The sequence below is a fragment of the Sus scrofa genome, chromosome 5 (genome assembly GCF_054392235.1).
Source record: "Sus scrofa isolate SSC_HxYL_T2T_F1_AM1 chromosome 5, Sscrofa_HxYL_maternal_Yorkshire_Landrace_v2.0, whole genome shotgun sequence".
NCBI lineage: Eukaryota > Metazoa > Chordata > Mammalia > Artiodactyla > Suidae > Sus > Sus scrofa.
In genome coordinates, this window is record NC_139387.1 from 58994154 (window position 1) to 59020551 (window position 26398).

Genomic DNA, 26398 nt, shown 5'->3' on the forward strand with positions numbered 1-26398 from the left:
CATCTTTTTGCATAAATAGAAAAAAAATTCTAAAATTCATATGGAATCTCAAGGGACCCAAATAACCAAAACAATCTTGAAAAAGAACATAGTTGAAGAGCTCATACATCCTGAATTACTATAAAGCAGTGGTAATTAAGATGGTGTGGTATTGGCATAAAGACAGATGGAACAGAATAAGGAATCCAGAAATAAACCCTTGCATATACGGCTAAATTATTTTTAACAAGTATGCCAAGATTACATAATAACAAATGATCTCTTTAACAAACGATGTTGGGAAATGGGATAACCATATATAAAAGAATGAAATTGGATTCTTACACTGTATATAGAAATTAACACAAAATAGGTTGAAGACCTAAATGTAAGCCCTGAAACTGTTAAATTTCTAGACGAAAACATAGGGAAACTCTACAGGATATTGAATTTGGAATGATTTGTTATATATATCAAAAGCGCAGGCAACAGAAGCAAAAGTAAGCAAATGGGACTACATCAATCTTTAAAATTTCTGCATGTCAAAAGAAACAACAGAGTGCAAAGGCAATCTGTAATGAGAGAAAATAATTGCAAATCTTATATTGATAAAAGAGTTTGTATCCACACTACATAATAAATGTCTTCAACTCAACAATAACAATACAAATAACCTGATCTTTAAAAAAAGACCCAAAGAGACATTTCCCTAAAGAAGATATACAAATTACCAATAGGCACATGAAAAGATGTTCAACATCACTAATCATTAGGAAAATGCAAATCAAAGCACAATGGATATCACCTCACACCCATCAGGATGGCCAACATTAAAAGAACAGAAAAGTTTTGGCAAGTATGCACAGAATTTGGAAGCATTAGAATATTGATGGGAATGCAAAACGGTGCAGCTACTATGAAAAACAATACGGGGATTATCCCAAAATTTGAAAAGGAGATTATCACATGATTCAGCAATCCCATTTCTGGATATATATCCAAAATAATTAAAAGAAGGATCCCTAAGTGATATCTGCACACCTGTATTTATCACAGCATTATTAAAAATATCCAGGAGGTGGAAGCAATCTAAATGTTCAAAAACAGATGAATGGATGAGGAAAATGTTGTATATACATATAATGAAATATTATAAAGTCTTAAAAGGAAGGAAATCCTATCACTGTGCTACAACATTTATGAACCTTGAAAACATGCTAAGCAAAATAAACCAGCCATAAAAAGAAAAATAGTGTATAATTCCCTTCATGAAGTATTTAAAGTAGTCAAAATCATAGAAACAGAAAGTAAAAATACAGTCCCCAAAACTGTGGGAAGAGAAGAGAATATTAGTATTCAGTATGTCTAGAAGCTCAGTGTTGCAAGGGGAAACATTTCTAGAGATTTGTTGCACAACAATGTGAATATACCTAACACAACTAAACTGTACCTTCAAAAAATGGTTAAGAGAGTAAATATTGTTTTTCTTTTTTATGGCCACACCTGCAGCATATGGAAATTCCCAGCCTAGGGGTCGAATTGGAGCTGCAGCTGAGGCCTACTCCACAGCCACAGCAATGCAGGATCTGACCTGCATCTGTGGCAGATGCCACAGCTTGCGGCAATGCTGGGTCCTTAACCCACTGAGTGAGGCCAGTGATGCACCTGCATCCTCAGGGAGATTATGTTGGATTCTTAACCCACCAAGCCACAATGTTTCTGCCACAATAAAAAAATGCCTTTTCCATTGGAAAAAAAATGTGGGTGGCCTTCTGCCTAGAGAAGTAACATGTCCCACTGAATATGTTCAAAATGCAACTGTGGCGGAAGAATCATGGTACATTATTACAATCTTTTCATTTTTCCCCATACTTCACTGTGCTGTCATCTTCAAAATCTGTGAAGTTTCATATAGATGTAGAACTTCTTGATAAACATTCCCCCCTTCATTCCTCTCCCCTTTTACTAATTTTGAAATTATGTTCTTTTATATAAATATATATATATACATATATATATATACATATATATATATGTATATATATATACACATTATAGATATAGATAGATACCCACGGGTGAATTATTCTTTAACTTATTGAGTTTGTTGCCTCTTTTTTTTTTTTTTTTTTTTTTTTTTTTTTTGTCTTTTTGCCATTTCTTGGGCCGCTCCTGCAGTATATGGAGGTTCCCAGGCTAGGGGTCCAATCGGAGCTGTAGCCACCAGCCTACACCAGGGCCACAGCAACGTGGGATCCACGCCGCATCTGCAATCTACACCACAGCTCACGGCAACACCGGATCTTTAACCCACTGAGCAAGGGCAGGGATAGAACCCGCAACCTCATGGTTCCTAGTCGGATTCGTTAACCACTGCGCCACGACGGGAACTCCGTGTTGCCTCTTTTTAAGAGTGGTGAATTAAAAGATCTGGTGATTCTTGACTGTCTTCTTTGTTTACATATGGATGGTCCTGTTTTCTTGTCTCTGATATTCAGTCCTTGTGAAGCCTACCTAGGAAGGAGAGGCAGCAATCATTAGCAGTAGGGTAAGTTAATAGTTAATCTTCTGCATGTGGGCACTTCACTTCTTCCAGGATGTTACCAGCTACCTGAGACACTGTTCTGCTCCATATGCCCGGGCATCTGCCCACATTCATTAGTCATGCACAGGGTAGATGCCTCTGCAGTTGGCGGCTTGGACCAAGTGGGTGTATTTTGATGATCAGAGGATCAGGGGAGTTGTTAAACAATGAAAGAGGTGTGTTTTCTCTGATTGAGTGAGTGGAATACTCTATATAACTGCTTGTCGTTTGTCCCTGGGACCTCTCTTGATCCCATTATCAGTGGCTTTTTGTTTTGAAGCACCTTTGGAACCACATTTTTTTGTTTTGTCCTGCACTTGTCATGGACTGTGATGTCCTTCTTTAGCCTAATTCTTTCTACTTCTTAATTTTTAGAAAACTCTTATGGCTTTCGATTTACAGAATATATCTTTTCTTGTTTTCTAGCAGATATGAAAGTTACTCTTAATACCTTTTAAATTATTTAATAAAATTGGAAGGGGAGGAAGTGGCTTCAGCCTTATTATTCTCAGGCTGCCATACTGTACTGGAAATCTTCAAGTTCTGCCTTTCCTTCTCTAATAGATAAATAGGCAAATTTGTTATTAGGCTCCCCATCAAACTCATATGCCTGGCACATAATGAGTAAATAATAAATGTTTTTTGGCTGTTGAATAAATTGTTTTCTTCCAGTTTAGGTTATAAATCTGGAACAGAACTTACATGTAGTGAAACTTCTCATTTCTTAGTTTCCTCAGCTTTTAGGTAGAGATAACTGTAGTAAAATTGTTATCATATTAATGAAAATAACATACATAAAATTTTTGGCACATAATAAGCATTGATAAATGTCTGCTTTTATTACCACTGTGAGCTACTATCATCCAGATTTTGGCTATCAGTTCACTCAGATAAAGATAAGACTCTGATCATTTAGCCAAACAAACACATATTTTTGTCATGCAGTATTTCAGGTGCTGTAGAATCAGTAATGAGCATACTGACAATATGATTTATTGGTTATTAAAGAAATACAGAGGAAAACTCTTATCTAAATCCTGATCATCAAAGCACTAATGGGTGAAATCAAAGGAGAAAGTAACATGACATCTTACTAAAACAAATACAAGCATAACCAGATGTAAAGCCTGCCCAATATCAGAGCAGCTTTCTAAAAGTTCAGAGAAAGATTATGTAATGTCCTTGTCTTCAGTCTTTAAAGAATGATTAGCTCAAGGCAAAAGAGCAACTCAATAAAGTCAAAATTCACATTATATAATCCTATACTGATCTTACAAAGAAGAAAAGGGAGCAGATGTATACAATGGCGACAACAAGATTCCTTCTATAAGCTGGGATTTAAATATAAGGACATGTAATGAGTTAATACAGATAGATTTATAAATATGCTTTCTTTTACTCTAACCCTGAGAGATGGGTATTTTATTTTATTTTATTTGAATATAGTTGACTTACAAAGTTGTGTTAATTTCAGGCATACAGCAAAGTAAATCAGTAATAAACATGCATTTGGCTCTTCCTTTTCAGATTCTTTTCTCATATGGGTTACCACATAGAACTGAGTATATTTCCCTGTGCTGTATAATAGGTCCCCATTACACATCTATATATTGTAGTGTGTATATATCAATCTCAACCCTCTAATTTATCCCCCCTCCCCACCATTTCCCCTTTGGCATACATAAGTTTGATTTAGAAATCTTTGAGCCTGTTTCTGTTTTATAAGTTTTATTGCATCATTTCTCTTAGATTCCACATAATAGTGGTCTCCTATGATATTTGTTTTGAGAGAGATGGGCATTTTAAGCCATGTTCCTAATGTAGGACTGAAGTTCAGAGAAAAAATATGATTTTTTTCAGAACGTAAAATTATTAAATCATAGTAAAGCTAAAATCTCCAATGGAAAATATTTAAAAAATCATGCCACAAGGATACAGAATTTAAGATTGAGAGATTTCAAAACAGAGTTACAAATATTTTCAAACATCAAATGGTTTTTAACATTACCGGCAGAAAGAGACAACTAGCATTGAGATAAGAGGTAAAGTCTGTATTTATCTGCAATCGTGGCAGGTCAGACTTTTGTTGATTATGGCAAAAGTCCTAGAACTGAAGTCAGAAGACCAAGTTTCCACATTGCCATATGTACAGCCATGATTAACTAGTTAACTCATTTGAACCTCAATCTGTTTACTCAGCAAACATTTATTGAGCAACAACAATGTGGCAATTAGTCAGCTAAGTCTTGGAGTTGAGACAGGTATGAAGTGAGAAGGAAAGTAAAAGCAATTAAGACACAATAAATGCACTAAAAGAACTAATATTTTCCTGAGCCGGTAAACAATAAACAAATAATGCCAGTATAATAATGCAATGAGTACTATAATTTCTATATATTTATAATTTTATGAGTACGCAGGAAAGAGTGATTAATTCTGTCTACACAGATCAAAGTTCCTATAGATGTGGCAACATTTGAACTAAGTCTTTAGGGGATAATATAAGCTTAGAAATTGAAGAAAAACTAAATATTTAAAACAAAATAGAAAACAAAAGAATAGCCCCAAAGTATTAAAAGAACACAGATCATTTGAAAAACAAAAAAGAATATCTGTAGGTGGAACATAAAGAGAAATATGCCAAACACTGAGGTTCAATCTGCATTTAAAAACAAGGAGATTAAATTTTAGAGGGCTAATTCTTGCAGCTATGAGGGAGATCGATTTATGGCAAAGAAATTAGTTAGAAAGCTGATTTTAGGAAAAAAGAAGAGCAGAGATGGGAGAAAGAGGACGTACAAGGTTACATACATGCTTGGTAGAAATTTAAGAGGAGAAGAAGTAAGATGTGGGAATAATAAGTAGTCTGATTTTGTTTTCTAGGTTTTTCATTTGTATAATTATATGCAATAATGCCATCATTTGGGATGAGAAAAGATAGATCTTGGAGTTAATTTAAGACAATGAAATCATCCTTTCACAAATCAAATTTGAGGTGTTCCCTGGTGGCCTAGCAGTTAGGTATTTGGTGTTACTGTTATAGCTCAGGTTTGATCCCTGGCTTGGGAAGTTCTGCATGCCACAAATACGAGTAGAATTTGAGGTGATGAAAAATAAACATCTACCCAATAGACACAACTAAGGTAGGTTTTGTGCTCAAGAAAGTATTGTCTGGAAATAATTTTGAGATTTATCAGGAGATAACTATATAATTAGTCCATATTCAAACTTATTCCATTAAAAAATCCCCTCCTGCTCCACTACATCCTCAGTTTTCCATAACTCTCTGCCATCTTTTCCAGTAAAACAAAGAGTTGTTTACATTTGCATGAACTGAATCTTATTTTTTGCATCATTCTTTTTGGGTATTTTAAATGCAAGCTTGTGATATTCTGACTATTCCAAACCTTTTTTCAATATTTTATTCCAGACTCTGTTCTCTTTTTATTACACGTACTTTTTCTGGGAAAACAACTATCTTTGTTTTTATTGCCACCTAAATGCTGATAATTGCCAAATCTGTGTTTTGAGCCAAGCTTACATCAGATGGGGTTTAGACTGCTTTTCCACGGTGCCTACATGAGAGCCCCATTTTGGTTTTTATGTCCGGATTGCCTTCTCCTCTTCCTCCCTTTTCACTTCCTTGTCTTGTATTGCCACTTGCCACCTGCTGCCGGGCTAGAACATACTCTCTTTTAGATCCCATCTTATCAGTCCCCTAAAGTTAAGATTTTAACCCTATAAACATATCTCTTTTCAATATGCTTCACTTAATAGCTCTACCTCAAATGACCATCATCTTCCACCCAGAATACTACTATTTTTAACTGGTATTTCCTACCGCAGTGTTAGACTTTTTCATATCATAGCCAAGGTGATTTTTAAATATTTATAATAATTTCCACATCCAATGTAGCTGAATAAGTTCCCATGGACTGATCCTGAAGCAAATAATTATAAAGTCGGAGGGGAAAACAAAAACACCCACAAGTATGGGAAAACAAGCAAAAGTAGTCAGATTCTGGATAGTCCTTATTGCTTAAGAGGTTAGTTTCTCATTCTGATGCCTTTAAGGTGAGGCCAGAGTTAGCATTATTCAGAAAAGCTAAAATTCTGTTAGAAACCCACTGTCCTTTTGGCCTGAAGAATGGGAAAGTAAAATTTAGGTTAACCACGGCCACCTAAAAATTAGTAGAGAATCTCATAAAGGAGAAATTCAGAGAAGCCGGGCCTAAGTTCTATATATAAACTGTCCAAATCTTTGACTTCTGAACCATGCATGAGCAGGTCAACTCGAGTTAGTCCAACTAAGGATAAAGTAATTGAACTGAGATTTGAACTATTGCCTAAGAGATAGAGTTTGCAGTTTCAGGTGAACAAACTTAATTACCTTATAAAACAAACAAAAAATATCAACACTCTTTGAAAGAATATAGCAATGTCCAAAATTACTAACACACAAAGAGCCAAGAAAATGTGACCCATTCTCAAGAAGAATAACAGTCAACAAGACCAACACTTAGATTTCCATATGTTGTAAGAATTTTAAAGGAGGTAATCTAATTGGGCTCTTTGATGTAAAGGAAAGTAATCACACAACAAACTAAAAGAAATAGAAAAATTCACACAAAACTATAAGAAGCAGCTATAAGAATGAGAAAAATGAAATCAATAATCAAGATGTTAGTTTATACCACGTCTTCTGATTAGATGTGTTTGTATTCTGTGTAATCTATGCTTTCCTGTGACATAGATCTTAATATGTCTCCAAATTTTCCTAAACAGAAGCTATCAACTTCTGTTGATAAAACTCAATACAGTTTTTGAAAAATGTTTGATAGCAGAGATAAAGATGAAGGTTTGCATCAGATAACTCCCCATTCGCTAGATATTTCTCTTTCCAGTTAATACAGAAAGAACATGAATATAAATTATGTTATTATCTGGAAGCTTATATTTGCTAGGACATGTTCCAGGTATTCTACAAATACTATTTCTGATACTTACAGAATCCTTGCATGACATGCATTACTCTCTTCATTTTACAGGTAAGAATAAGAAAGTTTAGAGATACAAAGCTATTTAACTAACTAGGGGAATAAAGCTAAAAATGTAGCAGAACTGTGATTTGAACACAAGTATTTCACACATGAAAAAGCAAAACAGTTCTTGGATCTAATATCCTAACCCACTTTTCCTTCATCTCTTTATTATCCTAAGTCTGACCCTTGTTATCTCTCACTTGGTTTATTTGTAGTAGTCTGCCTGCTTTCCTCCATCTGCAGAAATGGGAATACTGCATGAGGCTATACGTTTCCAGCTTTATTGAGGTATGCTTTACAAATAAATGTGTGTAAATTTAATTGTACAACATCATGTACAAGCATATACTGTGAAACGATTAGAACAATAAAGTTAATGTTTTCATCACATCATATAGTTACTTTTTTTTTTTTTGGTAGTGAGAACATTTAAGATATAATCTCCTAGGAAATTTTAAGCATATAATACAGCATTGTTAAGTATAGTCACCATGCTATATGTTAGATCCCCAGAACTTAATTCATCTTATAACTGAAATTTTGTATTCTTTCACCAAAATCACCCAATTTCCACCACCCTTTTCCCGCAGTAACCACCACTTTATGCTCTGTTTCTACAAATTTAACTTTTCTTTCTTTTTTCATTTTCTTCTTCTTTTTCTTTTTTAGGGCCACACGTGCAGCATATGGAAGTTCCCAGCATAGGGGTCAAATCAGAGCTGCAGCTTCAGGCCACGGTCACAGCTATGCCAGATCCGCCAGATCCAAGTTGCATCTGAGACCTACAACACAGCTCAAGACAACGCCAGCTTCTTAACCCACTGAGTGAGGCCAAGGATCTAACCCTCATCCTCACAGATACTAGTTGGGTTCTTTACTGCTGAGCCACAATGGGAACTCCCTAAATTCAGTTTTTAATACCCACCTCAGTAATATCTTTTTAGTGAAGCTTTATTTCCCCAAGTAGAGATTTGGTTTGTATTTACTTTATACTTAGGGTAAACATATAATTTATCATATAAACTGAAATAGTTTTTAGAACAAAATGGGTAATAAAAAAATTAAGCTCAAAACATTTTGAAATGTTACTGATCAATGAATTGCTTGTTATTGTTCTAATTTTTTTCAAATAAAAATATATATCCAAGGAAACATTAAAATTGAAGGAAACATTAAAATTTTCTTTTAACTGCTTACTTTAATTATAAAATAATACACAGTATAAGTATTCCTGGTGAATATATTAGTATGTTTATGCATATCAGTATGTAGCTATGTTTATTCATGTACTTTATGTAGTTTCCTGTGAGTATCCATCTCTATTATTATGTCACTGTTATTTTTCTGTAGGATATCTTTCAAATTGCTCATAAACATTTTAGTCTCAACAAATTTATGTGCAATCTTCATCAACTGACTGTAAATCATAATATTTTTAATGAGAAAATATTCTCTTAATAAGTACATGGAAAATTGTGCTAAGTATATTCTTAATTCATTTTTTTAATTTACCTGTGTACATTTTTTATTCTAAATATCACATGTACTACATTTTTGCTTTTCTTTACATTATATTTCTTGAAAAATATTTATATAAGAAATTCATATAAATCATATTGATTTCTTTTTTAACATTTGATAATTTCTGTTGCTGGAAAACTATAGGTGTTTTCAGTTATTTTTAATTCAGGTACAGAACATAAGTTTACCTATTTCAAATAGGATCTGTATTAAAATAAATTTTCCATATGTCAAGTTAGTCTAAAACACAATTTTATTTTATTTTTTTTTGTTTTTTGCCTTTTCTAGGGCCGCTCCTACAGCATATGGAGGTTCCCAGGCTAGGGGTCTAATCGGACCTCTACGCCACAGCCACAGCAATGCATAGCCACAGAGCTGTGTCTGTGACCTAAACCACAGCTCACGGCAAAGCCGGATCCTTAACTCACTGAGTGAGACCAAGGATTGAACCCGCAACCTCATGGTTCCTAGTCATATTCATTAACCACTGAGCCACGATGGGAACTCCTAAAGCACAATTTTAGAACTACAAAATTTCATTTTGTACATTGTATGTCCTTTAATCAATTACTTTGATCAGCTCTTTTCCTTACAGTCTGTTTATAAATTGTGTTTTAAATAAGTACATGCAAAAGTGTTAAAAATAGAAGTTTAGGACTATTCATTAAATGTTTTTATTAAAGAATTCAAATTTATTCAGGGAAAAGTAAAAGAAAGTTTGAGATACAAAGTTATTTAACTAGGGGAATAAAGCTAAAAATGTAGCAGAACGTAGAATTAATTTGTAAATATGTCCAATATCATTAAAAGATATTTCCTTCACAAAACTTTTACATTCATTTATTCACATATATATGTGACAGTTGATAATGATAGGTTCAATTTAATTGGTAAAATATATCAGACTGGGCAACAATTATGGATTATTATGGATCAATTCTAAATTATTATTATCAATTCTAAAAACATTTTGTGCCCTTTATTTGTTTTAATAAATTATTTTTTATTACAACACTCATGGTCCAATAAAACTTGTATCTGTATAAGCACAAGAAAACATATTATCATTGAATTTTTAAACCTACAATAGTGTTTATAGTAATATCAGAAATTTCGCCTCTGAAGGATAAACTTTCAAAAGCTTTACTTTGATCCTATGAATTGAGTTAAAAACAAAATCAAATGATTATCAATTAACTGATTTTCTGTTGGAAAAATCTAGTAACGCTGATGTAAAACTGTCATAACTTGATTGTTTGCAGAGTTATTTTGTTGCTAATGAACCCAGAACATTCATAGCAATCACTATTAATAAGATAGTATTCTGGAGTTCCCGTCGTGGCACAGTGGTTAATGAATCCGACTAGGAACCATGAGGTTGCGGGTTCGGTCCCTGCCCTTGCTCAGTGGGTTAACGATCTGGCGTTGCCGTGAGCTGTGGTGTAGGTTGCAGATGTGGCTCGGATCCTGCGTTGCTGTGGCTCTGGCGTAGGCCGGAGGCTACAGCTCTGATTCGACCCCTAGCCTGGGAACCTCCATATGCCGCAGGAGCGGCCCTAGAAATGGCAAAAAGACAAAAAAAAAAAAAAAAAAAATAAGATAGTATTCTTAGGAATGATAAGAAGTTGGTTAACTGAACATACAATAAGTGTATACACTCATTAAATGTATGTTGAAAATTTAATTAATCCTTCATTGTTTTCACATTATTTTTCTTAGAGTTTCTTTTTTCTTTTCTTTTCTTTTCTTTTTTTTTTTTTAGGGCTACACCCGCAGCATATGGAGGTTCCCAGGCTAGGGGTTGAATCAGAGCTACTGCTGCCAGCCTATGCCACAGCCACAGCCACAGCAACACGGGATCCGAGCTGCATCTGTGACCTACATCACAGCTCACAGAAACCTCAGATTCCCCACCCATTGAGCAAGGCCAGGGATTGAACCTTCATCCTCTTGGATGCTAGTCGGATTCATTTTCACTGTGCCATGAAGGGAACTCCTGAGTTTTTACTTTTTAAAACAAGTTTATTGTTCATGTCAATTTGATGATATAGGGAGTTCTTTTAGTTTATTTTACTGGAAATTTTGTTAAGTTCTATGAGTTCTTTATATATTTTGAATATAAACCCTTTATCAGACTTATGATTTGCAAATATCTTCTATTTTGCAGGTTTTTTTGTTTTGTTGATGGTTTTCTTTGTTGTGCAGAAGCTCTTTAGTTTGATGTAGTCACATTTATTTATTTTTATTTGCATTTCCCTTGCCTGAGGAGACATTCAGGAAGATTTTGGTAACACCAATGTCAGAGCGTACTGCCTACCTTTTCTTATAGGAGCTTTAGGGTTTTAGGTCTTACTTTCAAGTCTAATCCACTTTGAGTTGATTTTGTGTATGGTGTGAGATAGTGGTCTAGTTTTATTTTTTGAGCATGGCTGTCCAGTTCTTCCAAAAACATTTACTTAAGAAATTATCCTTTCTCTGTTGTATATTTTTTCTTCTTTATTATAAGTTAATTGTCCATATATGTGTGGGATTACTTCTGAGGTCTGTATTCTGTTATATTGATCTATGTATCTTTTTTGGGGGGAAATACCATGCTGTTTTGGTTACTATAGCTTTGTAATATAGTTTGAAATTGGGGCCTGTGATCCCTCAAACTTTGTTCTTTTTTCTCAGGAGTGCTTTGGCTATTCAGGGTCTTTTGTGGTCCCATGTAGATTTTAAGATTTTTTTTTTCTATTTCTGTAAAAGATACTATTTTTTTTCTTTCTTTTTCCCCAGGGTTGCACCCATGGTGTGTGGAAGTTCCTGGACTAGGGGTCGAATTGGAACTGTAGCTGCCGGCCTACACCACAGCCACAACAATGTGGGATCTGAGCCATGTCTGCAATCTACACCACAGCTCATGGCAATGCCAGATCCTTAACCCGTTGAGTGAGGTTAAGGAGTTATCATACCCTTAAAGATCAAACCCACAACCTCAAGGATACTAGTTGGGTTTGTTACCACTGAGTCATGATGGGAACTCCCATCATTGGGATTTTGACAGGGATTACACTCATTATGTTTTAGGTAATACAGACATATTAACTATGTTAATTCTTCAATCCATGAGCACGAAGTATCTTTCCATTTCTTTGTTTCATCTTCAGTTTAATTCAACAATATTTTAGTTTTCAGTGTACAGTCTTTAGCATCCTTGGTTAAATTATTCCTAGATATTTTCTTTTTGTTGCAATTGTAAATGGTATCGTTTTCACGATTTCTCTCTGTTAGCTCATTGTTAACATATAGAAACATAACAGATTTTTGTGTATTAATTTGTATCCTGCAACTTCACTTCATTGTATTGTTTATTATTTTAGTAACTTTTTGGAGGAGTCTTTAAGGTTTTCTATATACAAATTATATCATCCACAAATGGTGGCAGTTTTATTTCTTCCTTTTCGTTTTGAATCCCTTTTATTTCTTTAATTTTTTCTAATTTCTCTGGCTAGGACTTCCAATACTATGTTGAATAAATGGTAAAAGTAGGCATTATTGTCTAATTCCTGATCTTAGCGAGATAACTTTCAACTTTTCACTGCTGAGTATGATGTTAGCTGTGAGTTTGTTGTTTATGCCTTTTATTATTCTGAGGTACATTTCTTCTATGCCCATTTTATTGAGGTTTTTTATCATAAGTGGGTGTTGAATCTTGTCAAATTATTTTTTGCATCTATTGAAATAATCATATAATTTTTATTATTTATTTTTTAATATCATGTATCACACTGGTTGATTTATGTATGTCAAATAATACTGGCATCCCTGAAATAAATTCCACTCGATCATAATATATAACCCTTTTAGTGTATTGTTGTACTCAGTTACTAAAATTTTGTTGAAGATTTTTGCATCTACGTTCATCAGGGATATTGCCCTGCAATTTTCTTTTTTGTGTCATCCTTGCAGGTTTTGGTATCAGAGTAATTTTGGTATCATAAATGAGTTAGTAAGTATTCACTCCTCTTCAATTTTTTGGAAGTGTTTGAAACGAATAAGACTATCTCTTGAATTCTTTAGAGAATTCATTTGTGAGGCTGTCTTGTCCTGGACTTTTGTTTTTTGGAGGCTTTTGATTACTGTTTCCATCTCTCTACTAGTGATCAACCTGTCAGAATTTGTTTCTTTATGATGCAGTCTGGAAAGGTTGTATGATTCTAAGAATTTATTAATGTTTTTATAGGTTGCCCAATTTGTTGGCAAATAGGTGTTCATAATATTCTCTTAAAATCCTTATTTCTGTGATATGTTATTTCTCCTCTGATTCATTTTTGGTTTTATTTATCAGAGCTTCTCTCTTTTTTTTTTTCTTAGTGAGTCACACTAAAGGTTTGTCAATTTAGTTTATCTTTTCAAAAAACTCTTAGTTTTATTGATCTATTGTTTATATTTCATTCATTTCCACTCTACTACTGGTTTTTATTATTTCATCCCTTCTACTGACTTTAGTTTATTCTTCCCTTTCTCGTTTCTTTCGGTATAAGGTTATATTATTTGAGATTTTTCTTATTCTTCCCTTTCTAGTGTCTTTCGGTATAAGGTTATATTATTTGAGATTTTTCTTATTCCTTGAGGTAGGTCTCTTTTGCTAAAAACTTCCCTCTTAATAAAGCTTTTACTGCATCCCATAAATTTTGGTATGTTGTATTTTTATTTTCATTTGTCTTCAGGTATTTTTAAAAATTTCTTCTTTGAATTCATTACTGACTCGATAGTTGTTTAATAGCATGTTGTTTAGTCACCAATATTTATGATTTTTCCAGGTTTTTTTTTCATGGCCACTTGCATGGCCTATGGAAGTTACCAGGCTAGGGATCGAATCTGAGCTGTAGCTGCTGGCCTGTGCCACAGCCACAGAAACACCAGATCCAAGCCACATCTGTTACCTATGCCACAGCTTGTTGCAATGCTGGATCCTTAACCCACTGAGTAAGGCCAGGTCTTGAGCCCACATCCCCATGGACAATATGACAGGTTCTTAACCCACTAAGCCACAATGGGAACGCCTCCAGATTTGTTCTTGTTGACTCGTAGTTTCATGCCATTTTAATTGGAAAAGATATTTGATATGAATTTAGTCTTTTTAAATTTAATGAGACTTATTTTATGTCCAAACATGGTTTGTCCATGAGAACATTCCATGTGCACTTGATAAGAATGTGTATTCTGGTATATTTTAATGGAATGTTCAATACATATCCATTAAATGCATCTGGTCTAATATTTCATTTAAGGCTGCTGTTTCTTTGTTAACATTCTGTCTGGGATGGTATATCTATTGATGTAAATGGGGTGGTAGCGTCCTCTACTATTACTATGTTGCTTTTCTTACTTTAACAATTTTCATAATTGCTTTATATGTTTTGGTGCTCATATGTTAGATAGATATACATGAATAATTGTTATATTTCCTTGTTGAATTGTCTCTTTTATGTCCATTGATAATGTCCGTCTTAGTCTTTTATTACCTTATTTGGCTTGAAGTCCATGCTGTCTGCTCTGATATGAGTATGTCTATACTCACTTTCTTCTGGTTGCCATTTGCTTAGAGTACCATCTTCCATCCCTTCACTTTGGGCCTAGGTTTGTCTTAAGAGTTGAGTGTGCTGGAGCTAGTTCAGAGTTGGGTCTTACTTTTGAATTCATCCAACCCCTCTGTTTTTGTTTTATTTATTTATTTTTTTATTGGAAATCCAATCCATTTTGTTTCCTGGTTGCTCTATGTCTCCATTTTTTCTTTTTGTGTGTGTTTTATGTAAACCATTTTAGTTTGGTAGTATTTTGTTATGTTTTTCCCAGGTTCTTCTTTTCTATGTTTTGTGTCTCTGCTCTAGATTTATGTTTCATGGTTACCGTGAGGTTTATATAAAATATCTCATAGTTAAAATAGTCCTTTTTCTGTTATTATCTTATCTTCCTTCACTTATATAAGTTCTGTCATTTTCTTCTTCAATTTTTATGTTTTTGTTGATTCAGATTATTATATGTTATGTAGTTGTTACCAAATTGAAGTAGCTATCTATAGTTATTTTACTACTTTTTCTCCTTAACTTTGATGCTATAATAAAGTATTTAAAAACTATACTGATATATAGTTTTGATTTTCTGATTCTGTTTATCACCTTACTCAATATTTTGTGTACTTCTTCCCTCTTGTTTCCAGTAAAAGAGCTCCTTTCAATATTTCTTATAAGGTGGGTCGAGGTGGGTCAAAAGGATCAATTGAAAAGATATATGCACCCTAATGTTTTAGCAGCACTATTTACAATAACCAAGATATTGAAGCCCAAGTGTCCACCAACAGATAAAAGATGAAGTAACATATATATATGTGTACACACACCCACACACACACACACACACACAAATGAATGTAATTCGGTCATAAAAAGAATGAAAATTTGCCATTTTCAGCAATGTGGATAGACCTAGAGAATATTCACCTAGTTAAATAAGTCAGACAGAGGAAGACAAATATTGTATTATATCACTATGTGGAATTTAAAACATAATAAAAACAATGTGTATAACAAAGCAGAAACAGACTCACAGGTAAGAAAACAAACTAGTGGTTATCATGGTGGGGGGAAGGGAGGGAGTGCACATTCAATAAAAGATACAAACAGCTATGTATAAAATGGAGAAGCACCATGAGTTCTCCTGTGGCATAGTGGGTTAAGGATCTGGGATTGTCATTGCAGTGGCTTAGGTGACTGCTGTGGTGCAATTTCAATCCCTGGCCTAGAAAATTCCACATGCAAAGGTCTCAGCCAAAAAAAAAAACAAAACAAAAAAAACAGATGAGCAACAAAGATATATGAATAGCATAGGGAATCATAGCCATTATCTTGTAATAACTTCTAGTGTAGTATAATCTGTAAAAAAAGTGAATCTCTGTCACTTAAAACTAATGTAATATTGTAAGTCAATCATACTTTAATTAAAGAAATAATAATTAAAAAGAAATAAGACTCGACTATGCCCTAAATATAAGAAACTCACCTTAGAGAGTTTCCCATTGTGGTATAAAGGAAACAAAGTTCCCACTGTGGCTCAGCGGTAATGAACCCAACTAGCATCCACGAGGATGGGGGTTTGACCCCTGGCCTTGCTCAGTGGGTTAAGGATCCAGCATTGCCATAAGCTGTGGCGTAGGTTGCAGATACAGCTCCGATCTGGTGTTGTTGTGGCTGTGGTGTAGGCTAGCAGCCTGATTCGACCCTTAGTCTGGGAACTTGCATATGCTGCAATTGCAGCCCAAAAAAAAAAAAAAAAAAAAAAAAAAAAAGAAAGAAAGAAAGAAACTAATTTTAGATCTAAAGAAACCTGAAGACTGAAAATGAAGTGATGGGAAAGATATTCCATGCAATTGGTAACCAAAAGAGAACAAGGGTGGCTATACTTTTATGAGCCAAAATAGACTTTTAGTAAAAAATGTGACAAGAGATTAAAAAAAGGACATTAAACAGTGATAAAAGTGTCAGTTTACCAAGAAGATTTAACAAATATCTCTATCTATCATCTATCTATCTATCCATCTATCACCTATCTATCTATCTATCTATCCCCAACATCAGAGTACATAAATGCATAAAGAAAACACTAACCCAACAGTAAGGAAAAATGGAAAGCAATACAATAAGAGTAGAAGATTTGGGAGTTCCTGATATGGCTCAGTGGTTAACAAACCCTATGAGGATCCATGAGGACATGGGTTCAATCCCTGGCCTTGCTCAATGGGTTAAGATCTGGTGTTGCCCTGAGCTATGGTTTAGGTTGCAGACGTGGCTCAGATCCAGCATTGCTGTGGCTGTAGTGTAGGGCAGCGGCCTGCAGTTCTGATTTGACACCTAGCCTGGGAACTCCCATAGGCCTGTGGTATGGCCCTAAAAAGACAAAAAAAAAAAAGGTAGAAGATTTTGATACCTCATCTTATATAATGGATAGAATTAATAAGGAAATTGATAAATTGAACTACACCATAAATGAAGTTGACCTAAAAGACATGCACAAAACTTTCCACCCAACAACAGCACAGTATACACTCTCTTAGGTTGTACACATATCTTTCTCCATGATATACCCCAAGTTAGGCCACAAAATAAGTTCTAAGAAATTTAAGACAATTGATATATCCCAAGTGTTTTTTCCTTTCCACAGTGGAATGAAACTAGAAGTCAATAGCAGAAGAAAAACTGGAAAATTCACAAATATGTGAAAATTAAGCAACACCCTCTTAAAAAATAGGTCAAGAACTCAAAAAGGAATTTAGAGAATACCACAAGACAAACGAAAATGCAATCACAACACACAAAAACATATGGGATATACAAAAACAGTATTAAGAGAGAATTTCATAGTGATTAACACCTACATAATAAAAGATCTCAAATCAATCACACACCTTTACTTCTCAACAACCTGGACAGAGATTTCATTCACACATGCACAGCAAGGTGACAACAACCTGGCTGAAGCTGTTCCTTGCAGCATATTTGGAGAACAGCTTCAAGTTAACAAGCTGACAGTATGTATAAAGTATATTAATTGCTGCCCAGTAATAAAGACTAGAGAGGCAATAAAAATAATAGTAGCTAGCATTTATTGAGTTTTTACTATATGCCAGGCATTGTTCTAGTATTTTACTTCTAGTAGTGGGTTTATTCCTTACCATAATTCTGTCATCCAGATGCTATTATTTGCCTTTCACAGATGAAAAAACTTAGATACAGAGAGGGCAAATGACATCCTCTAGGAAAAAAAATGTATTTTTACAGGTTTTGGAGATTAGGGCTTAGATGTCTTTAAGCACCATTACTCTGCCTACCTATGAATGTATTAGGTCACATGGCAAGGGAGTATTAAGGTTGCAAATGGAATTAAGGTTGCTAATCAGGTGACCTTAAAGAGGTTATCCAGAATTATCCTAGTTAACTCAATGTAATCCCAAGGGTCCTTTAAGTATGGAAGAGGGAGGCAGACAAGTAAGTGTTAATGTGAGGCAGTGTGAGAAATATTGGACTGGCCATTGCCAGATTTCAATATGGAAAAGAGTAAATTAGCCAAGAACTTTGAGCAGTTTGGAAAAGACAGGGGAATGAACTGTCCCCTAGAGTCTCCAGAAAGGAGACTCCTGCCAAAATCGTGATTTTAGCCAGTTGAACCCCATTTCAGAGTTCTCAACAACAGAACTCTATGATAATTACAGAACTTTAATAAATTTATGTTGTTTTAATCCATTAAGGGCCTACTATACACATATACCTACATATATGGATGCATTGGTGTGTCAGTGTCAGATGGTGATAAATACTATGAAAAAAGTCAATTTGGTTCAAGAATTATGGATAGGAAATATTATTTTATATGGGGTGGTCAAGGATAAGGTAATGTTTAGACAAAGCTTTCAATGAAATGAAAGAGCAAGATATCTGGGAGTAGAACATTTCAGATGAGGAAAGATCAAGTACAAGTTTTTTCATGTCAGAAGTGCACTTGGCATTCTTGAGAAACAGCAAAAAGGCTAGAATGGCTGGGAAAAGGTGAGTCAGAGGAAAATTGTGGGGCAGTGTTGGGGTTACAAATGGGATGAGTATCCTAAACATTTCTGGAAGGAGAATGGGATGAAGGTAGAATGGAGAAATTTTACTTTTGCCCTACTATTTAGTTTTTTTGATGACAATGCATTACTTTTGTGTTTTTAAAGAATTTCCATCATAATACGCTGTTTAAGAAATCTGAAGCCCAGAAATGACAAGCGTAAAGATGAATGATGTACTGTCAGGGCTTAAATAACCTACTTAATTCACTTTCAAAAATTAGGAAAGAGGTAAGAAAGACTCAAAGTATGTTGTTGTTACTCAACATTCTTATCTATTTGCACTTTTACTCATTTCCACCTGCTGAGTCTGTGTACACACATTGGCAACGTGCGTACTCGTGTGTGCGCAGGCACATATGTTTGCTTGAAACTGAATTAGGTGGTATGAAGTTTTAGAAGTATAGAATAAGGAAGATTACTAAATAGCTCACTTATAAATCCATGCTTACCAGAATATCTTGAGGATACTAACATGGAAACCCACAGTTACTTTAGCAATATGGAATACAATTCAGATCATGGGATTGGGATTAAGACTGCTTGAATTTAGAGTTTGGCTCCATCATTTACCAGTTTAAGGGCTTAAAGGAAGTCATTTGCCCTCTAAGTTTTTGTTGTTGTTGTTGCTGTTGTTTTTATCTGCAAAAAAGAGATAATAACAACTGGCTGATTGAATTATGGTAAGGAATGAATCCACTGGTAGAAGTAAAACACTAAGACAGTGTCTTGCATATGGTAAGTGCTAAATATATTATTATTATTGCTTCTCTGGTATATTATTGGGCTGCAATTAAAATGCTTTAGAAACAGTGACAACTTGCTAACTCAAAGCTCTTCTCCAGATATGGGACAAGAGGCCACTCAGGCCTTCTTACCTACTTCAGCTAGTTTGCTGTCACCTTGCATGCGTGTACAAATGAAATCCCTGGAATACCCAATGTTTAAAAGTTAAATAATCCAGCATACCATATTCCCTCTTGGCAATAAAATGTGGTACAATTGTGTTAGCCAGTACCTTCTCCTGGTGATTGCTTTTCTGCTTAAATATTATTTAAATATTTCATCAGAATAGACTTTACCAGCAATCTCTGAAAAACAAACAGACTTCCTGTTCCCTGGACAAAGTTAAAAGACTTTATATAACATGATTGCAATTGACTCTGATCTCTGGTCTTTATTCAGATAAATAAAACTACAACTTTGAGGAAAACACTTAAAATATTGATCAAGTCAGCCCTGATTGATTTTTTAAAAAAATTTCCTCTAGTCATCCCCATGGGGGTTTAAAGAATTTGACTTGGGTTCGAGTTTTCCATTTACAACCTCGGTGACTCAATCAAACCTCTCAGTTTCCCTGAGTCTTGGTTTCCTTAACACTGTGTTCAAGGAGTGCTTTCTGATGTCTGTGAAAAATCCCAATATAGTCTATATCACTTAGTGTCACACCATTTTGTGACAAAATCAAGAGACAGGATTGTTACTTCTACCAACTTTCATATGGAAAAATTAAATGACTTTCCTTAGTCATCAACCAGGTCATCGGACTGGATCTTTTAATTGTTATTACAGATTTCTTTTCCATCAGATTAGATTTTTATTAAGTTAATAGAATAAAAATGCTGCTCTCTAAAAAAGATTAAATAGGTCAATATCACAAAGTTATTCACCAGACTGATTAATCTTCTCTGTCTATAGGTCAAAATTAAGAATATGTATTCTTTTACATATTGTTCATTACATAGAGACTATTTTTTATTTTAATCACATTTGTATTTAACTTTTGGTCTATCAAGAACCAAAGCGAAGATATCAAAATATTTCTAAATTTTCAACATTAATAAACTCTTAACCAGGAATCTCACCAAAGAAATACTTTTTTTCATAAAGACTGATTTAAACAAAGATATAGATCATTCTGCTAATATTTTAATGTATAATTTAGCTGAAAACTCTAATTTGAAATATCATGTTCTTTCTAAAAACTGGCTGCCTTTTCTTTAAATAAAAATTCCCTCTTTACTTATTTTAGGTTGAAAGCATGAAACTCACTCCACCTTGAATCCATCACACCATCTAGTTTTCTTTTTCTCTGAAGATTGTGCCTCTGTTGTCTTACTCAAATGTTGATTCTGGGCCATCATTGAACTGCAGATGGTATGCGAACGTTGTTGCTGATGTTTGATGTTTGGTTTGAAATGATAACCTTTTTGGGGAGAAAAAGTGTAATTTATTTCACTTTAATGATATACAATTCAGAAATGAGAAAAGCCACAGATCAACATCAATTAATAATTCCACTAACATTCACCCAGGGCCTGCTATGTCTTGAGAACCGGGCTAGGTAAGTGCTGGACACAGAAGGAGAGTGGAAGAATACACACACACACACACATATACTCCTAGCTTTAGGTAGACTATAATTTAGGGAGATAAATTTATGGAGAAAAAGTTGGAAAACAAATAAATAAGGTAATATAGGATCACATACTAGATTAGATTAAAAATTATTAGCAGTTATTTATTAGAAGCAAAATGTTATGTTTTCTGCATATCTACATTATAAGATTTAGGAAGGCAAATATATGTTTAATTCATCTTTATGGTTTACAAAGTGTCAAACTGCCTTGGCATATAGTAGATAATCAAAATGGGTAGAAAAGTAATGTAATGAATTATAATTAGTGTGACCTAGAAGAGTTTCATAGAAGAAATACCTCTGAAACTAGGCTCAAAAAGTTGGTAGAGTTTGGATTTGTTAAAAAGAGCTTAGTATTCTCTAATTAACTCTCAGAGACTCTGGCCATGCTTGATCATCATGATTAAATCACCACGATTCTACTTTAATTTTGTTCATTTCTTTTGAAGAAAATTATGCATGTAGTTGAAAGCACAGATCGAAAAGACATATAAGAATGATTCTTCCTCTAGCCTTCATCCCCCAGCATTGTTTTTCCTTTTTAGGAGCAGGGTTAGGTTTTAGTGATACCCAAAAATATGATATGCACTTTTAATTAAAAACACAATATTTTCCTTTTTAACACAAATAGCAGCATACTATCACTACTGTTATAAACTTTTTTGCTCTCCTTTATATACCTAACTTTATATTAATACATAGCTTATTCAGTTTTGTTAAGGTTGCAGGGTATTCCATTGTCCATGGTATATCTACTTAGTTGCATATGATAACTATTTAGGTTGCACCAAATTATTTCACATTAGAAAATTTTATTAAATTTTTTAAATTTATGTGATTTAAAATTTGTGTGATCATTTCTGTAGGATAAATTCCTACAAGTGGAGTTTTGAGGTCAAATGTAAAAGGAATTATAATTTCGAGAGTTAAGCCCCGACTTTATTTATTTTATTTTATTTTATCTGGGGGGAGTGGGGTGATCTTGGTTTATTCAAGGAATTGGCATCGGAGCAGAGTGAATGGGGAAACAGTAGTATAAGATGAGGTTGGAGAAATGCTAGGAGACCTAAATTTCTTCTGTTCCATCTCTTACATATTTGTTCTCAGTTTCTCCATCTGTAAATTGGAGTTGCTAATCATTAACGGCTTTTATAAAATGAATAAACCTATTTCTTAGATTTTCTCCTTTTGGTAGAATAGTGAGCTCTTCACTGAAGTTTAGAAAATGTATTCTTATTCATTCACATGTACATAATATGTATTTATGTATCTAAAATATTTATATGTAGACACATAAGTATAAATATATGATTATTAATCAGGCACTAATCCTATAAAATACTTAATATATGTGTACAGTTGATTCTAATTTTTGCAGTATTTGTTTTCCGTAAAGTCCCTGCAAACATTGAATTAGCAAATACTAAACATTGCTCCTTGGGGAAACAGAATTTAGTTCTGTATCCCTGTGGTCACATTTTTGCCAACCAATAAATCCATAACCTTGTTTTATGTCCACCTCTTTTTAAAGACACCTTAATTTGTATCATTGACCCATTAACAATGAATTCATGGCAAATAATACTCTGCAGTTTATGCCTGAGGGAAGCTTATGGAATTCATGTGTTTTTCCATGAGGCACATCACAGCTTTCTTGAACCTAGAAACACTTTAGCACTATGCTTGAGAGTTGTCTAAAGAGCAAAATCACCAACAAAGAGCACGAAAATGAAAAAAAAAAAAAAAAAGAAGGAGAAGAAAAAGAAGACACTAATTAGACTCTGAAAGGTCCCTTGTTTATAATGTGAGAGTTGAAATAAGAAAGTAGAATCATGGGAGTTTCTGCTGTGGCTCACCTAGATACGAACCTGACCAGTATTCATGAGGATGTGAGTTGGATTCCTGGCCTGGCTCAGGGGGTTAAGGATCTGGCGAAGCCGTGAGCTCTGGTGTAGGTCACAGATGTGGCTTGAATCTGGTGGTGTTGTGGCTGTGGCATAGGCTAGCAGACACAGCTCTGATTCGACTCCTAGCCTGGGAACTTCCATATGCCGCAGGTGCAGCCCTAAAAGGAAGGAAGAAAGAAAGAAAAGAAAGAAAAGAAAGAAAGAAAGAAAGAAAGAAAGAAAGAAAGAAAGAAAGAAAGAAAGGAAGGAAGGAAGGAAGGAAGGAAAAGAAAGTAAGCAAGCAGATTTAATGGCTAATGTATAAATATAGAAGTGATAAATATCTGAAGATATTGTGTATATACGAGTGCATATAAACATGCATGGATGCAGAAACCCACACCCATGTACATCTAAGTAAATCCCAGTTATTCTACTTCTGACCTGTTCAGTTACCAAGTGAAGTGGAGTGAAGAGGGAATCAGTAGTTTTTTGGTCCCGAAGTCTATCACCAGTTCTTTAATAAATTACATGTCATTTTTACATGGATACCCTTTTACCTTTCTTTGGAACACAATGTTAGGGATTATTTTTTTTAACCACTTAATCCTATCATTGCAAATCTCTGAAATATTTGAAAGGTGGATAGTCACCCTTTAGCTCTAATTTTCTGTTTGTTTGGTTGGTTTGGCTACTGAATATTCTTGAAGGTGATTATCTCTCCACTTCTATCCTTGTTTGTTGCAACTGAGTAAATTATGATTACCCTATTTCCCAGCCTTCTCCCTTTCCTATGTGTCTCATATCCATCCTCAGAATCTTTCAGAGGTCCCTTATACCACACAAAATAAATTTCACACTTTGTATTTGACATTTCTCAAAAACTAAACCCACACCTAGTTTTCAGTTTCATTTCCCAGTACATCCATAAGCACTTTCCACCATATGGAACAATTGTCCCCGCCTCTATGTTTCTTCTTAACCTGTAATTTTCTTCCTCATCTCTTATAATTCTGCCCCAATTCACCCCTTTGAAATATATTCCCAGTTACTCCCAGTTGAAATAATCTTTCCCTCCCTGCTGCTCCACCAAGGAATAGCCCTTCTAACATAGTCATTACTTTTCCTTGTATTCCTACTACTTTCCATATCTCCCTTCTACATATTGGGGGAAAATATCCAGAAAAAAATTGGAAATTATGCACTTTTACCTTATTTCCTAAAAACAATTAAATTGTAACAAATCACCACAAAGTAAATACAAGGTTGGAATATCAATTTAGTATTGACTTAGTATTGACTTAAAACACCATACAGTCCACCTCGTGATGGCATTTTAAGCCTGACTTAATACAGGCATTTATCATTTTTTCCCTCTGGATTTTTTTTTGCCCCCCAGAGTTCTTAATAACTAACCTGTAAATGAATTTTGGGAACACAGTATGTTTATAAGACATAAACCGTAATATTTTATAAGACAGGCAGTCAGATGTGGCATTGCAACTTTCCCCTGAATAGATGAGCCCAGTTGTGCCCCTTTTGATTGGGGTGGAGTGGAGGGCAGAAGAAAATTAAATTAACTACTTATCTCACCAGCCTCTGCTTATCCGTGCAAGCTTTTTTTTTTTTTTTTTTTTTTTTTTTTTTTTGAGTGACCATAGAAAAGTAGTGCAAGCCAAGTGAACCAGTACCTCTGGTACTGGGGAGGAAAAAAGGGAAAAGAGTATTTACCAACTTCTTAGACCTTTCATGGGTCTGCAAATAATTTAATAGTTTTTAACTAAATAAGATTAATAATAATTATAAGAGCAGCCACCTTTCTGAATTGGGGAATGGAACTAATATTTAATGTCTTTAGTTGGTGCAAAGAAATGTGCTGAGCAGAATTTTTTCTCATTTAATCCAATAAATGTCTGATTTTCTGTATTTTATTTTTAAAAGCACATCAACCTGAGGCTCATCTACGTTTAAATTGTGAAGAAGACACATAGTATCCAATGTGTAATATTTATCATGTTCAGCAAAACAATTTTTTTTCTTTGAAATCTGTGCAAGTTTCTCACATAGAAGATACAGTGAAATCCGAGAATCTCAAAGGTTCTTACCTGGACTTATGCTCCTACAGCAACAAAAACATGTCCATCACTTTATCTGTTAGAGTCTCTTGTTAAATAGTTGGCTATTTTTTTTTTAACAGTCCAATGATGATTAACTACTTTATTAGGTCATTGTCCCAGGCAAAAAGAAGAAAATTAACTACTTATTCTAAGAATCTGCTCTGCACTCCTATATTTGGATTTTGTTAAGAATTTCTCAGAATTTATAAATTATTTGTATGCAAAAGTTCAAAAAAGCTTTATTTCTGAGAATAATTTATATTTGCTTACTTAATTAAATTGGTTGCATAAAATATTTTTCTTTAAAAATACAAATACAATAGATTATACAAAGTATTTAAAATGCTTACAGATAGAAAAGATTTCAAATTAATTTAAAAATCTATACAAAAGTAAATTTAACATTCAAAAGATAAATATACTCTTCTGCTTGATACTGGGGTGCAATTTTAATATGATGTGTCTGGATATCAGATATTCCATGTGGAATAATAAAATGCCAATTCATTACAAGATAGGTAATTCTTTTTAAAGATGACAAAAATCAAGACTACTTTGCATGATAGATTCTATTCCCATAATAGATATCAGAGTCTGAAGAAAGATAGGTTACATAAATTCTATTAACTTGGTTTTCAGGGAAGGGGAGAGCTTGACCCAACTGAAAGTTTTCTTGAGGAAGGATGGCATTTCACTCATTCATTCACTAGCTCCAACATTTTTGACTCCCTTTTATACCTTGATACCTCTAACACACTGGGCTCTGTTCTGGAGGTGTATTAATGCAAATAATATTCAAACCCTTCTTCTCTCACATGAGTAAGTAATGCAGGTTATATATGTTTTACCTATAATATTTTTATTATATTCATGTATAGTATATGTACAACATTATATATGACTATGATATATAGAAAGAAATGTGAATGTATATGTATGTACATATATGTGAATATATGCATATAAATAGCAATGTGAGAATGCATATATGAAAATATTGTTACCCCTTAACATTCTGCAGGACAATTGTTAATACCGTTGCAATGATATATTTTTTCTTTATTCAAGCTTTTTAAATGATTTTTATTTTTTTCTATTATAGCTGGTTTACAGTGTTCTGCCAATTTTCTATTGTACAGTAAGGTGACCCAGTCACACATACACATGTACCTTCCTAATATTTATTGAAGTTCCGTGTCTCAATTATTTG

At 34.0% G+C, this 26398-nt stretch overlaps 1 protein-coding gene across 5 annotated transcripts in view; it reads right to left on the reverse strand.

Annotated features, from left to right (window-relative positions):
• The window catches only part of SLCO1B2 (solute carrier organic anion transporter family member 1B2), a 68734-nt gene extending 43519 nt beyond the window's left edge, over nt 1–25215 (reverse strand). For 3 of the 5 annotated variants that reach the window (XR_014845300.1, XM_021091091.2, XM_021091087.2), the window contains exons 1-2: nt 25177–25215; nt 20824–20972 (exon numbers count right to left, since the gene is read on the reverse strand). Coding sequence is in view for 2 of the 5 variants with exons in the window: in XM_021091087.2 (XP_020946746.1) it covers nt 20824–20910 (87 nt within the window). In the remaining 3 variants the exon portion in view is untranslated. Of the gene's footprint in view, nt 1–20818; nt 20973–25176 lie in introns of those variants that run through there. The other 2 variants (XM_005655659.4, NM_001315607.1) reach the window with 2 other exon arrangements.
• Between the last annotated feature and the right edge of the window lie 1183 nt (nt 25216–26398).